Below are 20,370 nucleotides of genomic sequence, written 5' to 3' on the forward strand. Positions count from 1 at the left end.
TGTAAAAAAAAAACATTTTAAGTCAACAATATAGCCCCCTTAAGCTATTTTTTTAACGATTGCCTGCAGAAAAAAAACACCATTATACAATGATTTGCCCGATTACCCTGACCTGACTGTATAGAAGTGTCTTGAAAAATATCTAATAAAATATTATTTACTGTCATCATGGCAAAGATTTAAAAAAAATCAGTTAATAGAAATGAGTTTTTAAAACCATTATGTTTAGATATGTGCTGAAAAAAATCTTCTCTCTGTTAAACAGAAATTAGGGAAATAAATAAACGGGGGGTGGGGGGGGTTGCTAATAATTCTGACTTCAACTGTTAATAAATCCAAACTTCAAGTCATTGTTGAGTGAAAATGAATACAACCTTCCATCTTTGAAAGTTCATGAAAGACGGGTCTGCACATGAGACTTGATCTTTTAATTAACTTTTCCATTTTCACAAATCCAGTTTGATTCATAGGCATATTCATACCAGGAAACTGGATAACATGATTCAATCAAAAGATCCAAATCTAAAAAGCTGTTTTGTGAAACCTGATATGATTCTCAAATTCAACTTACTAACTCAATGATTCAGTCATCAAACTTGCTAAAAAACTGTCTTGATCTAACTGTTCATGGGTAAAAGATGAGTAGGCCTGTCACAATAAGGACATTTTGCTGTATCATATATTGTCACAGAAATTGTTGCAATAAGCAATATTATTGTCATTTTGAGATAATTTCATGCTACAGATTATATAATGATTATTCACCACCTGTAGTGATTATATAACAACATAATAATGCAAATATCCATAAACTTTTTTAAAATACTTATCATTCTTAGGGTGATTTAGATTCTATAATTCAATGTTAAAATGGTAAATGTCCTGTTATTTATACTATTAAATGTCCTATTAGGTAAATGCCCAATTATAATGTTTGATACCCGTGAGGTAGAATGTAAATTTAATTGTTAAATGAATGTGAATTTGTAAATATACATTGCAACGGCAAAAATGATTGAAGTCATATCCAAGTATAGCACGATACGTCGATATATTAATTTTTGTGACAGGCCTTAAGATGAGACATCCCATTCTGATGTCTGCATCGAATTACACTTAAAAACATCATTTTATATACACGGTAAGCAAATTAAATGCAGTTTTTAATAGCTTTTATGAAAAATCAAATGTCAAATTATAAAAATTACAGAAAATAAACCAAAATGTAAAACTTCATTACACAAACATTGTTTTAATGCCTTTTATTGTATTTGAGACACATTTATATGCTGTTTAGTTTTTAAAAATATTTTAACTAATATATAATAACATTTAAAGCAATTAACAAATAAAGAACCAAGACAGAACAAGCATAGGCCCTGAATATTGAATATTTTTAATATTTAGTCTTACACGCATGTACATCACAATACATAAAAATAATTAAATAACTTTAATTTAAGGGTAAGCAAACAAGTAATAATGTAGTGGGTGTTAAGAATGTTGATCGATACAAGTATTTGGGTACTGTTTTAGATAATAAATTGTCCTTTTCTCTCAATACTAATATTTCGGGTAAGAAGGGGCAGCAAAGATTGTACTGTTTACAGAAATTAAGATCATTTAATATAGATAAATCACTTATGTGGAAGTTTTACAGTTCGAACATTCAGTCACTTCTTTTTCTTGCTTTGTTGGTTTTTTAATCCTTCAAGTGTGAAAACTAAGAGTTGTTTGGAGAAAATTTGAGAAAAAAAACAGGGAGAAAACAGATGAGCATAACTCAGTTATACCATTGACAAGTTCTGAGTAAAGCTCAGATAATTCTATCAGATGATTCACCACCAGTTTTATCTTCTCCTTTTTGTATTCGATACAGAACTCCTATTAGTAAAACAAATCGATTCAAACTTTCATTAATCCCCTAATCAGTAAAGTTTTTAATTTAGGGTAGATTTGTATTGTACAATGTGTTTTTTTTTCATAATATTTCTATTTTCATTTTTATTTTGTACACATTGAAGTACAACATTTTGCAAACATATTTCATACATTATATATATATATATATATATATATATATATATATATATATATATATATATATATATATATATATATATATATATATATATATATACATACACACATATATATATATATATATATATATATATATATATATATATATATATAAATATATATATATATAAATATATATATATATATATATATATATATATATAATATATATATATATATATATATATATATATATATATATATATATATATATATATATATATATATATATATATATATATTTATATATATATATATATATATATATATATATATATATATATATATATATATATATATATATATATATATATATATATATATATATATATATATATATATATATATTTATTTATATTAAAAATTAAACAAACAAAAAAATTAATAAATAAAAGTAAAACTGTTCCTCCTTTTGACGTTAATTGTAATCTATTCAAACATGACAATTATAATCATACTGAGTGCTAGGGACAGCAAATATATACTGAAGAATGTATCAATACAGAACTATAAGACTGGAACTGCATTGTACGATGTGTTTTTGTGTATTATGTGTGACATGCTGCAACCAAATTGCCTTCAGGAAATGAATAAAGACTGACTGAAACCAACTAGCTGATTTCAATTGATCATACTTTATAGCACATGCTCATTTTGAGGCTTGACCTTAGTATCAGTTGCATAGAAAAGAGCAGCGTTATCTTGTATCTACTAAACAACTCTCAACGGGAGAAAAAAGAAAACAGGTTTTGAATAATTTGAGCGTAACTGTTTGAGTCCAGTCCATATCTTATGTTTTCTGTTTGTAAAACACACAAACCTTTTGCTGATCTGTCTGCCTTAAGGCGGTTGGGTGTTCAGTTATCTGGTTATCAGTTAGGTTGAGCCAGCATGTCTCATCACTGGCTTATTTCTGTGATATGACTATAAACACACACATTCTCTAAAACACACGCACACCTGACCGGGAGAGATAAAGGAGGCACTAAAAAGTGGTGCCCGACCACAAACTGTTCATAGCCAAAAGAGGAGCCAAGGGGCCAAAAAGCAGAGAAGACACACACACACACACACACACACACACACACACACACACACACACACACACTGACAGGGTCCGGAAGCCAGCACCTCCCTGTGGTGATGCTTCTAACCATCGGCATCTCTCAGTTAAAACCGCATTCGCGTACCCACACAGATGCACACCCCCTATGTGAGTGTCGGTTGTCTGAGCAGGAAGTAGGCCGTTGCTGTTGGGTTTAACCGTAAGGGTCACAAGACCCCTGGGTCGGGAAAGGAAACCCCCATATCAGCCCCCAAAAAACAGTGAACATCTAACAGTCGACCATCCTTACTTCCCTATAAAATCCCATCACAATGACGCTCATTTCCTTCCCCCTATTCGTTTTGCTTTTAAGGTAATTTACTAAATTGCCGACAGACATTACAGCAGCATCCTCATAAAGTTAATGAATATTAATTAACAATTTGCAGGACCGCACAGGAGATCCAATCAACGGACGCTTTTCTCTCCTGTCCTCCGCCTTTCACCCCCCCGGCCTAATGGGTCAGGTGGGGCGTCACATCATCGGTAGCTGGACCGTCTCCAGGGGAACGGGGCCGGGGTAATTGCATGGTTCGTTTTGATGACATGCTTTTTATGCAAATGAAGGAGGGAGCGCAGGGACGCGGCTGGGGGGGAAACGGAGCCATCCAATCAGCAGCTTTGAGGGGCTAAGCACAATTAAAGACTGATTCGGATAATGAGCTCTTATCATCACGATGGGGCCGTTCGCATCATTATAGACACATTCTGTTATTAATATTATTGTTATTAGCTCTATTATTATTATTTTTATAGTGATAATCAGAAGCATCATCATTACAGCTAGGATGATTATTATTGTAGAGTTATTGATGGTTTATATAAAGCTCCGTGCGCTGCAGAATAAGCACTAGGTCGGTGCTTGATTTTCTCTCTCTCTCTCTCCCTCTAACTCTCTCGTTCTGTCTCGCACGCGCAGATTTGTTCAGTCATTCAGTTACAGTAGCGCTGGGTGCCAGCAGTAACACCACTGTGTTCGCTGCCAACCACAATTACTGTTCCATTCTGCCAGCTGCCAAGAGCTCCGCAGATACAGAGCAGTTAACCCGCACTGATACACACACACACACACACACACACACACACACACACACACATACACTTGTACACGGTTGTACACAGATCTGTGAAAATACCAATAGCAAGTGCTCAGCTGTGCATGCTATTTAAAAAGAACAAGCATGTGCATGCTAACACAAATAGACACTACACTCACACACACACACTCAAGCGTAAACATTTATATAAAAATCTATAAACATTTAAAAGAACATATTGCACATTATGGGCATTCTATATTTAAATATAAGCAGACAGAGTGCACATAAGACACATTTAAGCGTGTGTATAAAAATAAAATATGAAGACGACGGTGAACTAATACAGAAAAGCATGCTGGTGATATACAAGTGAGTTCTTGTTTGTGTATTAGAATGTATTGGCTTATGAATGATAAACAGAACAATAGAGAGACAGAAATACAGAATGGTATTACGATATAACGATAGATAAATGAACTAATAGAATGCTTAAAATAACAGATAGAACAATACAGACAGAAGAATCTATAGAACCATACACTGTAAAACCCAACAATCAACTTTATCAAATAAAATGAGTGTAGTTAACTCAAAATTGACTGAAAGTTAAGTCTACTCATTTGAAAAGAGTTTTGACCTCAGTGTTGAAGGTAATGATTTAATTAAATACCTTATTATTTTAACTTAAATGGAGTAAGTTCACAGTACTCATATAGATTAGCTTTTTAACTCCAATGGTTTGCTGCAAACGGTTTCCTCAAACAGTTGTAATTGCCTTTATTTACTGGGTTAGTAATCAGTTGGTTCGAGTTCTCTTCATTTATTGGACTTTACTGTGCTCAAATTGCTTCATTTACTCAGTTGAATTAAGTTTACAGTACTTATTAGGATTAGTTTTTGAACTTAAATGGTTTGTTGCAATTGGTTTCTTCAAATGGTTTGAGTTACCTTAACTTATTGGGATTTACAGTGTAAATAGAATGATTGATAAATGGAACTAAGCCTGAAAGATTGCAAGACATACAGACATGGATTACAGATGGAATAATAGAATAACCAATAATCACCAGTAATTAATTTAATAATTAGAAATTCTAATAATAAGAAAATTTTGAACTGCTTTAATGCACTCCATTATACACCCTCAGAAAAAAATGTACACTGTGGTTTCTCAAGGAACAGTTTGGTACCTTTGTAAAATGGGAGCTTATATACAGGTAAAATCAAAATTATAAAACCCCCTTTGCATTTTTTTTCTTTTTCAATGTTTCCCAAATGGTGTTTAACAAAGCAAGTAAATTTTCACAGTATGTCTGATAATATTTTTTCTTCTGGAGAAAGTGCTATTTGTTTTATTTCGACTAGAATAAAAGCAGTTTTTAATTTTTTTTATAAATATTTTAAGGTAAAAATTATTAGCTCCTTTCAGCTAGATTTTTTTTTCAATAGTCTACAGAACAAACAAACTATAATTATACAATAACTTGCCTAATTATCCTATCCTGCATAGTTAACCTAATTAACCTAGTTAAGTCTTTAAATATCACTTTAAGCTGTGTAGAAGTGTCTTGAAATATATCTATTAAAATATTATTTACTGTCATCATGGCAAAGATAAAATAAATCAGTTATTAGAAATGAGTTATTAAAACTATTATGTTTAGAAATGTGTTGAAAAAATCTTCTCTCTGTTAAACAGAAATTAGGGAAAAATAAACAGTGGAGCTAATAATTTAGAGGGTTCAAAAATTCTAACTTCAACTGTAGTACAAAAAAAAAACTTATAATACTGAAACTAAAACTAAAACATTGTTTAAAAATGTATTTGATGTTTTATATTTAGTGAAAATAAATTGACACATTTCGCATAAAGCAAAATGCCTTTAAATAGTTCTTGAAAGAACACATTTGACACTGTTAAGGTACAAAGTGTCTTGTCACTGTGGTGGTACCTTCATGGAGCAGATGTGTACCTTTGATAAAAGTACAATATTATATCTGCAGGTTTTAAAAACCAGTCACATTTTGGTTTCCCATGGTACAAATCATGTCCTTAAAGGTACAAACTGCAATGGTACAAATTTGTTTCTTTGTCTTAAGGTACAATTCTGTTCCATAAAAAGGTATCGCCCCAGTGAAAAGGCTTTGTACCTTCTTTGGTACAAGATTGTACCACTTTGTCTGAGAGTGTACAGCACTTATTTGTTTGGATGACAAGTTTACATTTTAAGGCTGGTCTGCAGTGCTTTTCAATGTCAAAATAACTAAGATGACCAGTCAAATATAAGTAGGAAGGATTTGATGTTCACATAAGAAGAATGCAAACTTCACACAGAAATGTCAACTGACCCAGCTGAGGCTCGAACCTGCGACCTTCTTGCTGAGGCAATTGTGCTACCCACTGCACCCCAATGAGATAGAAAAAACACATACACACAAAAAAAAAAATGACAGACAGATGATGATATCTTACCTTCATGTGAGTGGGGGAACCAGATCTGTGACGGGGCTGTAGAGTGAGGTCCAGAGCGATAGGGTGGAGAAGAAGGGGATGATGGGGGTCCGCTGGGGTGGGACGGAGGAGATCCCAGACTGCTGGCCAGAAATGTCCCCATGAATGAGGCAGACGAGTTCCCTATCAGTCCACTGCCTGGAAAAAATACAATTAAAAAACGGTTAACATCTTCAAAATGATACAATTAATTGAATTATAAAAAATTACAATGTGGCCCTCCACTGTTACAACACACAGCCATTCTAAAATACAACAGAAGAAGATTTCATGAAGGTACCAAATTCTGCCTAAAATATTAGTTCTGATTAGGGCTGCATGATATTGGAAAAATTTTACATTGCAATATTTTATAATTCTTTAATTATATATAGCAATATGAATATAATTTCACCAGATGACTTGGAAAGAATTGATCATTTTAGATTGATTTGGGTGATACAGCAGGGAACTGCATTTGCATAAAATCTAATAAACAATACAAGCATAGATAAATAGAATAAAGCAAAAGATACAATTGAAATAAACAGTTTTATTGTTTCCGAGTCTAACTGTATTCACATACAGTAATTGAATAAAAAAAATATTAATAATTCAATGATACAATTTCTTATGCATAGGTGCTTTAAAAAACAGTTATAGGCCTCAAAAACACATTTAAAAACTATTACAAACTCAACATTGTGTATGCTGCGATATAACTATTGTGAATGATCACATTGAGATATTGATGCTGAGACGGTATATGTAGTGCAGCCCTCCCTGCAGGCACAGGACGTCACCCCCAACATACCCCAACGTCATGGGGAAGTTGCATTTTGTATTTAAATGAAAATTGGGTTGACGTCAGAACCCAACACCCAACCTAAAATCAAGCAAAAACCAACGTCTAATGATGTTACACCTTGACGTTGTGTAGACGTTACCACTATGACACCTGTCAAGACGTTGGATTTTGGTCACTTTCTAACACAACCTAAAATCAACCAAATATCAACGTAATTTGACTTCATTATTGGACGTCAAAATGAAGTTGTCCTTAGACGCTGGCTAGACATTGAATTTTAGGCACCAGACGTCATGACCTAAATCTAACCTAATATTAACGTCTTATGATGTTATGTGCCTGCTGGCCTAGTTCTGATAGTTCTTAAATAAATACAGGGCAAATGTTAAACAGCAAAACGTTAATAATGAGAGTGGAGGCAATACAGAAAGACAGAAAGTAGGATTAAAAAAAGAGAGTGTGTAGAGCGTAAGTATAAGACAGAGTTCCCATAATGAAGTCCCTGTGATCTCTGAGCTGTAACTTCTCTCACACACACACACACACAATTTGTGACAAGACCTACAAAGGAAACTGGGCTTAATTCACTCTCATTCTTGTAATCATTACCACAGGACTCCAAAAGTTTCTCCTGTCTGTCTGTCCTGACCCAAAATAACACTAAAGGCAAATAAAACACTGCACTAAACCACAGTAAGTACAGAAAAAAAAAACAATAGATGTTTCAAATCAACTCAATGTCCATATATAAAAGCCTAGTCCTGAAGCAAAACCATGTTAAAGACCACTGACCCACATCACCCAAACAAACAGAGAGAGGGTGATGGAATGATAATGAGGAAACCCAGGATCGAAGCGCATCAAAGAGCTGCAACTTTATTCATCCCTGAAGGAAAATGAGAAAGACTTTATACATGCAAGCCAACAAGGGTTAAATCAAATCCATTACACATGCACGGAACACACAAAGCACGCGGACGGTCATTACGTTTCCACACACATCGTCTATCTTTTGTTTTCCTCGACACTGAAGGAAACAAAGCAAATTTGCAACGCTCCAATAAGCTTGATTAACCTATATGCTACCGAGGCACGGCTTTAATAAACTTACGACATAATATAATTTAAAGATAAGGCAGCTCACCGGAGACGATTCGCCGTTTGTGTGATGCAGTACATACACAGCCATCAAATCGCTCTATTAAACAATTTGGGTTTAAGATGACATCTGTACAACGGATTAACAACAACTGAATTCAGTGCAGATGAACACATTGTGTTGTTAGTTTCATCGCATACCGCTGTGGTTTCCTGTGTGTCTCCCCTGACAAAGCCCCTGCCCTCGTGTCCTCTAAAACAACCAACACCACCAATTAAAAAGCGAGGTGAAGGCGAGTGCGGTTTCATTTCCTAAACTGATAAAAGTTAATTAACGTGGGTGAGAGGGATGAGGTTAAGGAAGACGTTTATGGGTGTGAAATTACTAAATGAGTGCTCTCACAAGATAAACAGGGCACCAGGCCACAGCTCAAGCCCCGGGCTGAAAAAAAAAAACAAGTCGAGACCGCTGGAAAAGACCAACGGAATTACAGGTCTGGAAAGACGCTAGGCCGCTGGAGCCGGGATGGATGCTGGGATCGCAGCCGTCAAGACACTTTGTCTCCTCGCACCCACTCACTCGCTTCAGGATGAAAGTAGGCTTTCTGTGCTGGTCTAGGAACAGTTTCCTGCTACATGAAACTGTATAATCGAAGTTGCAGGATTGCCCATATACATTACAGTCGTCTTCTCCTCCCAAATGTCCTTACCACTTTCTATGGGCTGCACTACTGAAATGAAAGGCCTGTGTTCTGCCAGAGTGCAAAAGTCACTGGTTTTCACCAATGCATTATGGGTGTGGTCTCCTAAATTCTAGGGGGGGAAAATCCCTTTTAAATACAGTTGTCAAAGCTTTTTCCTGTTAGTTAAGGCATAAGCCAGACCATAATACAGACTTTTAGAGAAAACAGTTTTATTTAAGTCATACAATGGTTTATGCAAATATTCTTAAAATTGGCATTATTATTTATTTGAGATAATTACATAATTAAACATTTAATAAAATTAATACTTTAATTCATACACAATTTAATTACATATAACACTTAGATTGGGGAAATGAAGGTGGCACAGTGGGTAGCACGATCACCTTACAGCAAGAAGGTCACTGAGTCCAAAGACGTGTGGTATGGGTGAATTAAATAAGCTTAGTTGGCCGTAGTGTGTGAATGCAAGAGTGTATGGGTGTTTCCCAGTGTTGGTTTGCAGCTAAAAGGGCATCCGCTGCATAAAACATATGCTGGATAAGTTGGCGGTTCATTCCGCTGATAAAAAGAGGGACTAAGCTGAAAATGAATGAATGACATATAGGTTTACAGTTTTGTGGGGGGTGATAGGGGCATTGGGGGTGTGGAGTGATGCGACTGCTCAGGCTGACACCGACACAAACACTAGGAGTCATTCATGGTGTTCATTTATTTCGTTTAATGACAGCAGTAAATAACTGAACAATTATTTGAACTGTACAAGCTAAAAATTTACATTTATTTTTAAATATTTTTTAATCTACAAAGTGTGCAGCTTTTGTCACTGCAGTGAATCTTTCTGGGCTTCTGGAAGAACATTTCCAGAGCTTCTTGGTATGGAAAGTGTCTTATTTTTGTGCTAAATGTATTAGTGCACAGTGTTGCGAACGTGGGTTGGTGGTAGGCCATGGGCCATTAGAAGTGTCCTACCTTTTTCCCCTTAGCGGCGCCTCTGACTCTGGCTGCTACATGCAGAAAAGAGAGAGTGCTGCCATCGTCACTACATTGGGAATGTTTAAAGAATTCTGATGTTGACGCGACATCCTAGCCAGCCAAAATTCATGGGTGTTACGTAACGGCAATGTTATCTTATCAAAACAATGTTGTTAGCCAGATGTCAGATGACATTTTGTGAGACTATAAGTACAAAAAAATCCTTTTAAATTAGCTCTTTTCACAAGATTTAAACGACAACTTTAAAAATAAAGCATTAAGGTCTGAGAACTATCGGTCCAGTCAGATGTGGCGTGCACTCTCATTCCCATTCAGCAGAGAGTGGCTGTATGGAACTCCACAATTCGCGACTCAGAGAGCAGAAATTTGTAAACACGAGACCATGAAGAGACAGAAATGACATGCCGTTGTGTAAATATGAAATTATATACGGCTATTTGCTTGTTTATTAAAAGAAGTTGTGATCTGGTGCTGTATAGAAAATAAAATTTACTTGACTTCCACCATAATATAATGGTAGGGCAAACACTGCATTTTTTTTATAGTAAATTCAATGATTTTAGCATATTTACAGTAGTATTTAAAACAAAAACAAAATAATTTAGAGAAGCAAAATATTAGATCTCTGATTAGCAGAGTCAAAATGAATGAAATCAGAGGGGAAAAAAGAGAAACCCGATGCAGACTGAAGACCATACATTAACCTAAATACTCCTGCATTACTCAACTATGCCAGTTACCATGGCCACAGACAGCAAACCGATACTGACTGTCTAATGGACACTAAAGTCAAAAGTGGAAAACACTTCTGAAACTCACAGCAACATCAAATGTTCCGTTCACACAGGACCATCCTGGAGCAAAACAAAATAGTGTTTACAAGGCTCAAAGATAATATTACGAAAGGTTTGGAGAAAGAACTAAGCACTGGATTTGCATCAAAGAGCATGTTCACACTTGTAGTTTGGTTCACTTGGTTTGTTAGTACCAGATCAAAACAAAAACTAATGCATTTAGTCCTGGTTCACTAATCATTCACACTATAATTTAAGGTCAAATCTGAAGATTCACAGCAAAATTGGCTTTTATGACACATTTTGTAAAAGATCCAAAACAATGTTGTGTGCTTACTGAGCTTCATGTCAGAGTGTACGTGTGATGGTCAGTAAAGAACTAATGAAGAAATAATTCTCCCTCATATGCACGTAGACCTATAAAAAGACCAATGCCCATGCTGAACTGCTAAGTGTGGTGTACTGTAGCTCCTACACGCACAGAAATAAAAAGGATACACTGCCTGTCCAAAGAAGTCACCACCTGATATAGCTAAGCAAATAGGTGAGCCGCCCATTGGATAATTGCAGCATGGATGATTATGTTTCAGCTGGTAACAAGTTGTTTAACCCTAAAGAGTAGCTCCTCATTTTTTAAAAACCATGTCAGCATCACATCCTGTAGTCATGGAAGATGTTAATCTGTGTCAGAAGGGTCAAATTATTGGCATGCATCAAGTGGAGTAAACATTTAAGGAGTTTGCTGAACCTACTAAAATTGGGTTTAGAACTGTCCAACGCATTACTAAAATCTGGAAGGATAGTGGGGAACCATTATCTTTGAGGAAGAAATGTGGCAAGAAAAAAATCTTGAATAATCACGATCGGCAATCACTCTAGTGAAAACAAATGGCAAACAGTAGAGCTCTATGTTGTAGCTATGTTCAATAGTGATTATATGAGCATGCATGTGAAAGCCACTTATCAGCAAGGCTACTCATAAAAAAGCTTAAAATTGCTAAGATTGGACTGATGAGCAATGGAAGAAGGTCATGTGGAATCCAGATTTACCTTGCTCCAGAGTGACGGCACATCAGACTAAGAAAAGATTCAGATGAAGTGATGTATCCATCATGCCTAGAGCTTACCAAACAAGCCTGTGGAGACAGTGATGTGATCTTGGGATGCTGCAGTTTGTCAGGCCAAAGGTCAACAATATTATATGGCCAAAGAATTAGGTCAGAGAACATACCAAATGACCAGGTTATTCCATCAATGGGTTTTTCTTTCCTGATAAATTGGGCATCAAAGAGTCCAGACCTTAACCCTATTGAGAATGTTTGATATGTGCTGTTTGAGCAGTGGTCTGACTCTTTGATCAATGATACAAGGTAAGATCTTATATCAGACAGGAGATCTTGCATCAGACGGGAGTCTGGAGGGGAATAAATGTTGTTGTGACATTGCAGAAGAATACTGAAATGATGCCAGAGCAAATGTGAGGCGTAATCAAAATGAAAGTTATCCAACGAAAAGTTTGAGTGACTTTTGTTAACAATGTTTATTTTCACCTTAAAGGATAGAAATTAGTATGTAAGATGTACATATTGTTAATTATACTACAAACAAAGATAGGAAGTAACGAAGTACAAATACTTTGTTACTGTACTTAAGTAGGTTTTTCTGGTATCAGTACTTTACTCCACTACTATTACTCCTAACATTTTTACACAAATATTTGTATTTTCTACTCCTTAGATTTTTAAATCGGGCTCATTACTTTCGTTTTAATGTGTTTAATTGTGGCACAATCTATATTATTTCTTGCCGTTATTAACATGTATTGTACCTTATTCATTAAATTAAATAAACACAATACTCTATGAACAAATATATAAAACAAAAAACAGTTATTAGCTGCAAGAGTGTACAGTTTGCAGACAATAAAGCCCCTTTGGCATAATGCAAAACAAAGTATTTGTAGTCAAACACATTCATTTTGTTTATTTTATAAAAAGAAAAAAAACTTAAATATGTTTTGGATAAAGTGAAGTGTTGAATTTAGGACCTTTATTAGTTATGAATATATAGAACTACAGAATTATGTTTTAGAATATAAGAACTATTATGGCAGCTGTTTTTCTCTTTAACAAGTTAAGTTTTGTGTCCAGGTGATGACACACAGGGCAACTTTTGGAGCAGTGTTGTTGGACAATCTTGCAGAATGATGTTGGCTAGTTTGCAGTTGAAAATACAAAATAAAATAAAGAAATGTGAGGTATTTTGTATAAATGTATACATGATGTGCGGTGTAGTTACCACCGTGAAACTAAAACAAGTAGTAGTAATAAATACTTTTTACTTAATATTTGAGGCCGTACTTCTTTATTTTTACTTTGAGTACAAAAGTGTAGTGAGTACTTCAACTTTTCCCAGAGTATCTGTACTTCAACTTGAGTAAAGGATGCGTGTACTTTTGCCATCTATGACTACAAAAGGCTACCATGTTAAAAGTTGCCTTTGACAAAAAGTTTTGCACCTTTATTTTTGAGAGTGAATGATTAGAGCCTAGGTCATTCATTGCTTATCATTGTCACATCATGTCCAGCTTTTGGCTTCGTTTAGATATCATTGTCTGTTTTGAATACATTTTTGTTCATATTTCAGTAGAGCCAAACAGGAATTTAATTTGAAATGGATTGAGACGCATCTTTTTAATCTCTCTGCCTGCTTGTTTAGTGATTAAAACAGCTAAATTCTGTTCAAAATATGCAGCAAATGGACTAGACTTTCCTCCGAAAGTCGAGACACCCACTGCACCAAACAACACAGAAAGCCCTCGCTCCTTCTCTCCTCTACGCCTTCCACCAACTTCCCTTTAATAAAACGTTTCCTCTTGTTTGCTTTGCTTTATTGACTTTTTTCTCTCTTTTTTTCTCCTCCGTCTCGAGCATGCCGTGGGCCGAGCGTCAGCTGCAAAGGCTGAAATTATTGCCTGCGCCCATCCTACTAACTTCCCCCTCCTTCCAGCACCTCTAATAAACCAGCACTGCAGAAATGAAACGCTGTTGATACATGAACAGAGGGATTGGAGGAAAGGAAAGGATGGCGGGAGGTCTAAAAAAGAAGCATAGCTGCCAAGTGGCGCGTGTGTGTGGCAGGCAGCTCGCTGAACCTGGGGAAGCCCGGTCGGGGTGGAAAAACATCGGCAGAGTCATTACGGTGGGAATACAGTGAGCTATAAAGGATGATGCTGTCTTGTCAGGCGGATCCCCAAAGGGAATGTGTGTTTATTTACGTCTGTGGTGTGAAACGCGGCTGAACGAGAGAGAGTGACTCTTGTGCGAGCGCTTAAGGAAATCGGGTCATGTGCATACTAATCGCCTGATTCCAGGCTCAGAGCGACATTAATCCAATTAAGGAATTAAAAGGAAGAATCCTGAAGAGTGGGAGTCCCGAGTGTGTCTGCCACACACAAACACACACACGCTCACGTAACTGCCAGTTGCACAAGTGCATGTTCAGCCTTGTCATCAAATGAGAGTCCCTCAGCGCTGCCCTTCAGTGGAACAAGCCAGACAGACGGAGAGAGAGAGAGGAGAGACGGAGAGCGTGATGTGAGAAAAAAAAAAAGTCAAGTCAGAGGTTTGGATTATGTGTTACTTGTTTAAGTCGGAGATCCAAATGAAGTGCAATCCATCAGCACACACAACAGCTCGGGGTTCTAATGGGTCTGTGTGTGTACATTACAGCAGCTGTCTCTCCCTCTCTTTCTGTGGGTCTCGCTCTCTTCACAGGAGGATGTTTATGTCTGCTGGTGCTGAGCACTCAGTTCAGCGGAGAGACAGAGATAACACAAGTGCTGCTCCAGTGCAACAGTGGAGAAGAAAATGAAGAAGAAAGAGGAACAGGAACAGACAATGCTGTAAAACATTGTCTTATATTGTTGTCATTAAAAAATGTATGCATATATAATATAGCTGATCTAAAGTATTAATAAAATGGAATCATTTAAATTAAATTAAATTAAATTAAATTAAATTAAATTAAATTAAATTAAATCTTCCACTTTGGTCACGATGTGTAAAATAAAATGAAATACAGTTAATAAAATAAAACAAAGTAAAATTAAATTAAATAAATTTTTTACATTAAATTAAACATTCAACTTTGGTCAAAATATGTAAAATAAAAAATAAAATAAAAAATCTTTACAAATAAGTTAAAGAAACTAATATAAAATAATAAAATTATATTAAATAAAATTAAGTAAAATAAAATTTAATTTAATTTAATTAAACTTTCAACTTTTGTCAAGATATGTAAAACAAAACTAAATAAAATAAAATTTAATTTAATTTTCAACCTTGGTCAAGATTTGTAAAATAAAATAAAATAAAATAAAATGTGTATAAATTAAATAAAACACATTGCAAAATAATACCTGAGGGTGACCTGTGCAAATAGTACAAAAGTATTGCATTAAATAAAGAACATTTAAACAATACACAGAGAGACATGTTAACTCCTTCAGTCCTGTAATTTGTCATAGATGGCAAAGCTCATGCAGGAGGAGGACCATGACAGACTTAATGTTAGGGTTTTTTTTCAGGAGACTGTGTGTGTACAGTATGTGCATGTGTGTGAGTGTGTGTGTGTAGCAGGGGAGTGTGAGACTGTTTACACAGCTGGGTTCCACGCTCTCACACAACCCCACATCTCTCTGTCCCCCAAAACATGTGCCACTCCAGAAACCCCAATATTTTCTCTCTTCACAGTCATAATAAATAGGCTCTGGGAGAAAGGGAGGGAGGGAGTTTGGGCAGGGTCTGTAGACACAGCGCACTTCTCTCATTGCCTGTTTGTTTTGCGTCTCTATGCCATGACTCAGTCAGTTTGGGACCGAGTCGTATGAGAGGATATTTTTGAAGCCGTTTTGGTTTTGGCCCGATTGCTTGTGCGACTGACATGGGAGTATTTAGGGTAATCCACGTGTAAAAGTAGCATTAGTCATTAATCATTTCTGTAGCTAAACACAGAAATGGCAGGGACAGGAAGGATTTAAATGAACATGAAGCTGAATGTAGAAACACCACTGCTGCTGGAGGCCTGTCCCCCAGGTTGAGCTCTAAAATTACATTGGACTTGGATGCTGCTGGAAGAAATAGTTATTTGATAGTTTTGCTCGATGATGAACAGAGAGAAATTTAAGTCGTTCAGTGATAATCTTCCCCTCCACTGAGCTGTTAACTCTTGCGACCAGATCATGGAGTCAGTAAGTTTAATTCAAGAACCAGATCAGTCCAGCTGATTCAACTGGAACAAATGATTCATTCAAAGCATTGGTACTTCTCTTATGAACTTTCCAAGAAACGCTATGGCAAAGGTTTCATGCACTAAAAACATACATTAATCTCAACTAAAAACGTATTAATTAATAAAACAAAATAAAGATCATTTAAAAAGATCAGTTTAACAAATTTACCTACTCTCCTCTTCAATAGCTAGTTTCAACCGAACAGAGTCATACATAAAGATTGTAGAATATACTCATTACTCAATATACATTGGTCAAGAAGTGTTACTATGTAAAATTAAATTAAATTAAATTAATAAAATTGTAAAACTAAAAATAAATTTAAATAATTTAAATAAAACTAAGGTAAATAAAACTTAATTTTTTAAATTTAAATGTAACATAAAATTAAATTAAAGTAAATTAAATTAATTTAAAATAAATATATTGAATAAAATAATATAATATAAAATTAAAATTTAAATAAAAAATTGAATAAAAAATATCAATTAAAAAATAATAATAATAATTAAAATAAAACAGAATAAAATAACAAAAAAATATTAATTAAATTAAAATACAAGTAATTAAAAATATAAGTACAATTAAATAAAATAAAAAATAAATTCAATTCAATTCAATTAAAAATATAAAATTAATTAAAATTAAAAAATAAACAAAAAATTAATTAAAAACAAAATAAAAATTAAAGTAATGTGAACTGAATTAAATTGAAAATAAATTAAAATAAAGAAATAAAAAAGAAATAAAATAAAATAAGATTTAAATAAAAATAATAAAAATAATAAAACAAATAAAATAAAATGCAACAAAATAAATTTAATTTAATTAAATAAAAAAATCTAATAAATAAAAATAAATCAATAAAGGAAATAAAACAAACTATATAATTATATATATATATATATATATATATATATATATATATATATATATATATATATATATATATATATATATATATAATTATATAAATATATATTTATATAAATGAAATAAAATTAACTTTGAATTAAAATAAATGAATTAAAAATGAAAGAAATTAAATGTAATTTAAAAAATATATATATAAATTTAATTTAATTAAAATCACAAGAATACTAAATCTTTTCAATAATAACTAGTTTTGACCGAACAGGGCATTAGAAAGTTCCACTTAATCACATCAAACTCCACATTGCGTTCTATGACAGGAAGTAAGAATCAAGGTCAGCTTACACCTACAATAGTTGCTACAGACTTGCACTTTTTTCCAAAACTTGCAGCAAGCGCTGAAGCAGACAGGAAATAAAAAGACAATTAACAACCGCAGCTCAAACTGTGAAGAACAAACTCCATTTTTCCAAAAACCTCTAGAGATGAGCTGCTTTTGTGGAATTTCCTCCCCGATGATGTCACTTATAAATAATGTCCCAAAAAACCTAGACAGGCTATTTTAGTATTTCAATTAGATTCATTTGTCAGTGTTGTGTGCATAAACGCGTTTAGCTTCCACTGTAATGTGTGTGCCATCAATAGTATTCCCTGATCACAAATTCAATTATTTCTCAGAGGAAGCATCTTCCTCCTGGGAATCGGGACGAGGCTGTATCAGTGAGTGTGTGGTCTTGTATGTGAGAGAGCGAGTGAGTGTGTGTGTAATTCTGCATGTGTGTATTTTTTTAAAACAGGAGGTCAGGCTGGAAGTGAGTTAATTCCCAGAGGATTGGGACTCGCCACACCCCAAAACAGCCACAAACTTTTGGCAACAAGCATGGGCAGAAATCACAATGGTGTATGTGTGTGTGTGTGTGTGTGTGTGTGTGTGTGTGTGTGTGTGTGTGTGTGTGTGTGTGTGTGTGTGTGTGTGTGTGTGTGTGTGTGTGTGTGTGTGTGTGTTTGTGTGTGTGTGTATGTGTGTATGTGTGTGTCACGTGTGGGTCGTCCTATGACAGGATCATTAAACACAGCTATGCAGCTTCTCAGGATAAGGAACGTCAAACCGCACTAAATAACTCACACAGAGGCACGAAATAATATGTTGCAGAGGAGGAAAGGCGATTTGAGAAAAAGACAAATAGGAGAAGGGGGAATTTTGAACCTACAATGAAAGAAAAGAGCAGACACAAAGCGCACGGCACGCAGCAGAAAAGCGAAGACCCAATGATCTATAGCCGAAGTCCGACAGCCAGGTCTGCGGGTCGGAGTGTTTGTGTAGGCACAGACAGCACAGCTGGCGGGAACAACGGAGCATCGTTTGCTGGACAGTAAAAGCGCATCATGCATGTAAAGCAACGGAGAACTGCACACCACCCAAAGAGAAAAAGAAAACAATGACGGATAGTCTACGAGCAACACCGTGCAGTGAATGAGTCATGTAAATGCAAGATACATTTTTTTTTTTGCAATATAAAGGCTGAATCACACTCTATGCAAGTATGTAAACGAAAATGGAACTGGATTTCAAGATCAAATTTGGCCCAAAATGTAAAAGAACATGACGCCACAACACACACTACAGCGAGCATGAGCATAAACTTTAGGTCAACTACTTTCTTTGTGGTAATGATTAATTATTTTGTCATATTTTGACTATGAGATAACCGATCTCAAGGTTTAATGTGGTTTGGAAAAAATGAAAGTTATTGAAACTAATGAAGAGAGCAGAGATCAATGATTTATTTGAATTATTTAGCCTGATATGTTTACTGTTCCAAAATATTATAAATGTTTTCTAAAATAAAATATATTGTGTTCAATAGGGGGAAAAGTTTTTGACATTTAAAAAGAACTTGTTTTAGAGCAGTGATTACATTATCAAGATACAGTGACACAATGAAGGTTATCACACTGTCCGAACCTTATACCGGTCCATGCCTAGATAAAGGTTGAATCACACTCTATGGTAAGTATGTAAATGAAAATCTAACTCAATTTCAAGATGAAATTTGACTCAAAATGTTAAAGAACGCCACAACACACTAAAGCGAGCATGAGCATAAACTTTAGGTCAACTACTTTCTTTGTGGTAATGATAAATTATTATGTCATATTTTGACGAGGTATGGGACGATAAACGGTTTCAAGGTTTACCGTGGTTTGGAAAAGTCAAGGTTTTAAAACTGCTAAAATTTTCTGGTATACATTTCCTAACGTATTTGTGACGTTATTTTAATAGGGTTTTTATGTGCTATTGAAAATAATGAAGACAGCAGAAAACAATTATATGTTTAAATTATTTAGCCTGACATGTTTACTTTTCCGAAATAGTATGAATGTTTTCCAAAAAAATATAATGTGTTCAATGAGGGGGAAAGTTGCTGCTTTGTGACATTTAAAAGGATCTTTTTTTAGAGCAGTGATCCTAATATCGTGATACAGTGACAACGTGATATTTTTATCCAAGATTATCATACCATCAGAAACTTATACCAGCCCATGCCTAATTTTGACTACACAAATATTTGACTGAAAATGAAAAAAAAAAAATTCTAAAGTTTGGAGGCCATATTTGACTGAAACAGTTCCATTCTTTCATTGTTTCTCACCAAAAACATCAATTAGCTTAAATAGAACATGAACAGCTTTTAGACGAATTCACTTTGACCAAAAATTATGCTTTATGAGTTTCCGTATACACAAAATTTTCCCTTATCAAATAGAGATGTTTAGATTTTTGGGTTATTGCACAGTTTTTTCAGGACAATTCTTTTCTACTATTTCTCACTGCTGTATTTTTTTAGCCGGCAGCTAGCTCTCTGCAACTCTCACATGGTCGCCCAATGAAGCTAAGCAGAGCTGCACCTGGTTAGTAACTAGAAGGGAGATCACATGGGAAACTAGGTTGCTGCAGGAAGTGGTGTTAGTGAGGCCAGCAGGGGGCACTTAACCTGATGGGGACTCTATACAGCTCAGTGAGCACCGTCTTTATGAATGAGACATAAAGGCAAAGTCCTGAGTCTCTGTGGCCATTAAAA

The 20,370-nt window shown here is 34.7% G+C and overlaps 1 protein-coding gene across 4 annotated transcripts in view; it reads right to left on the minus strand.

The window, feature by feature from the left end:
* Positions 1-20,370, minus strand: part of bahcc1b (BAH domain and coiled-coil containing 1b) — a 160,132-nt gene that overhangs the window by 69,216 nt on the left and 70,546 nt on the right. For all 4 annotated transcript variants that reach the window (XM_087276649.1, XM_087276650.1, XM_087276651.1 and 1 more), the window contains exon 3: positions 6,701-6,877. In XM_087276649.1, coding sequence (XP_087132775.1) covers positions 6,701-6,877 — 177 coding nt within the window. The remainder of the gene's footprint in view (positions 1-6,700; positions 6,878-20,370) is intronic.

This window comes from Danio rerio, chromosome 12, assembly GCF_052040795.2.
Source record: "Danio rerio strain M-AB ecotype USA chromosome 12, GRCz13ab, whole genome shotgun sequence".
Lineage (NCBI taxonomy): Eukaryota > Metazoa > Chordata > Actinopteri > Cypriniformes > Danionidae > Danio > Danio rerio.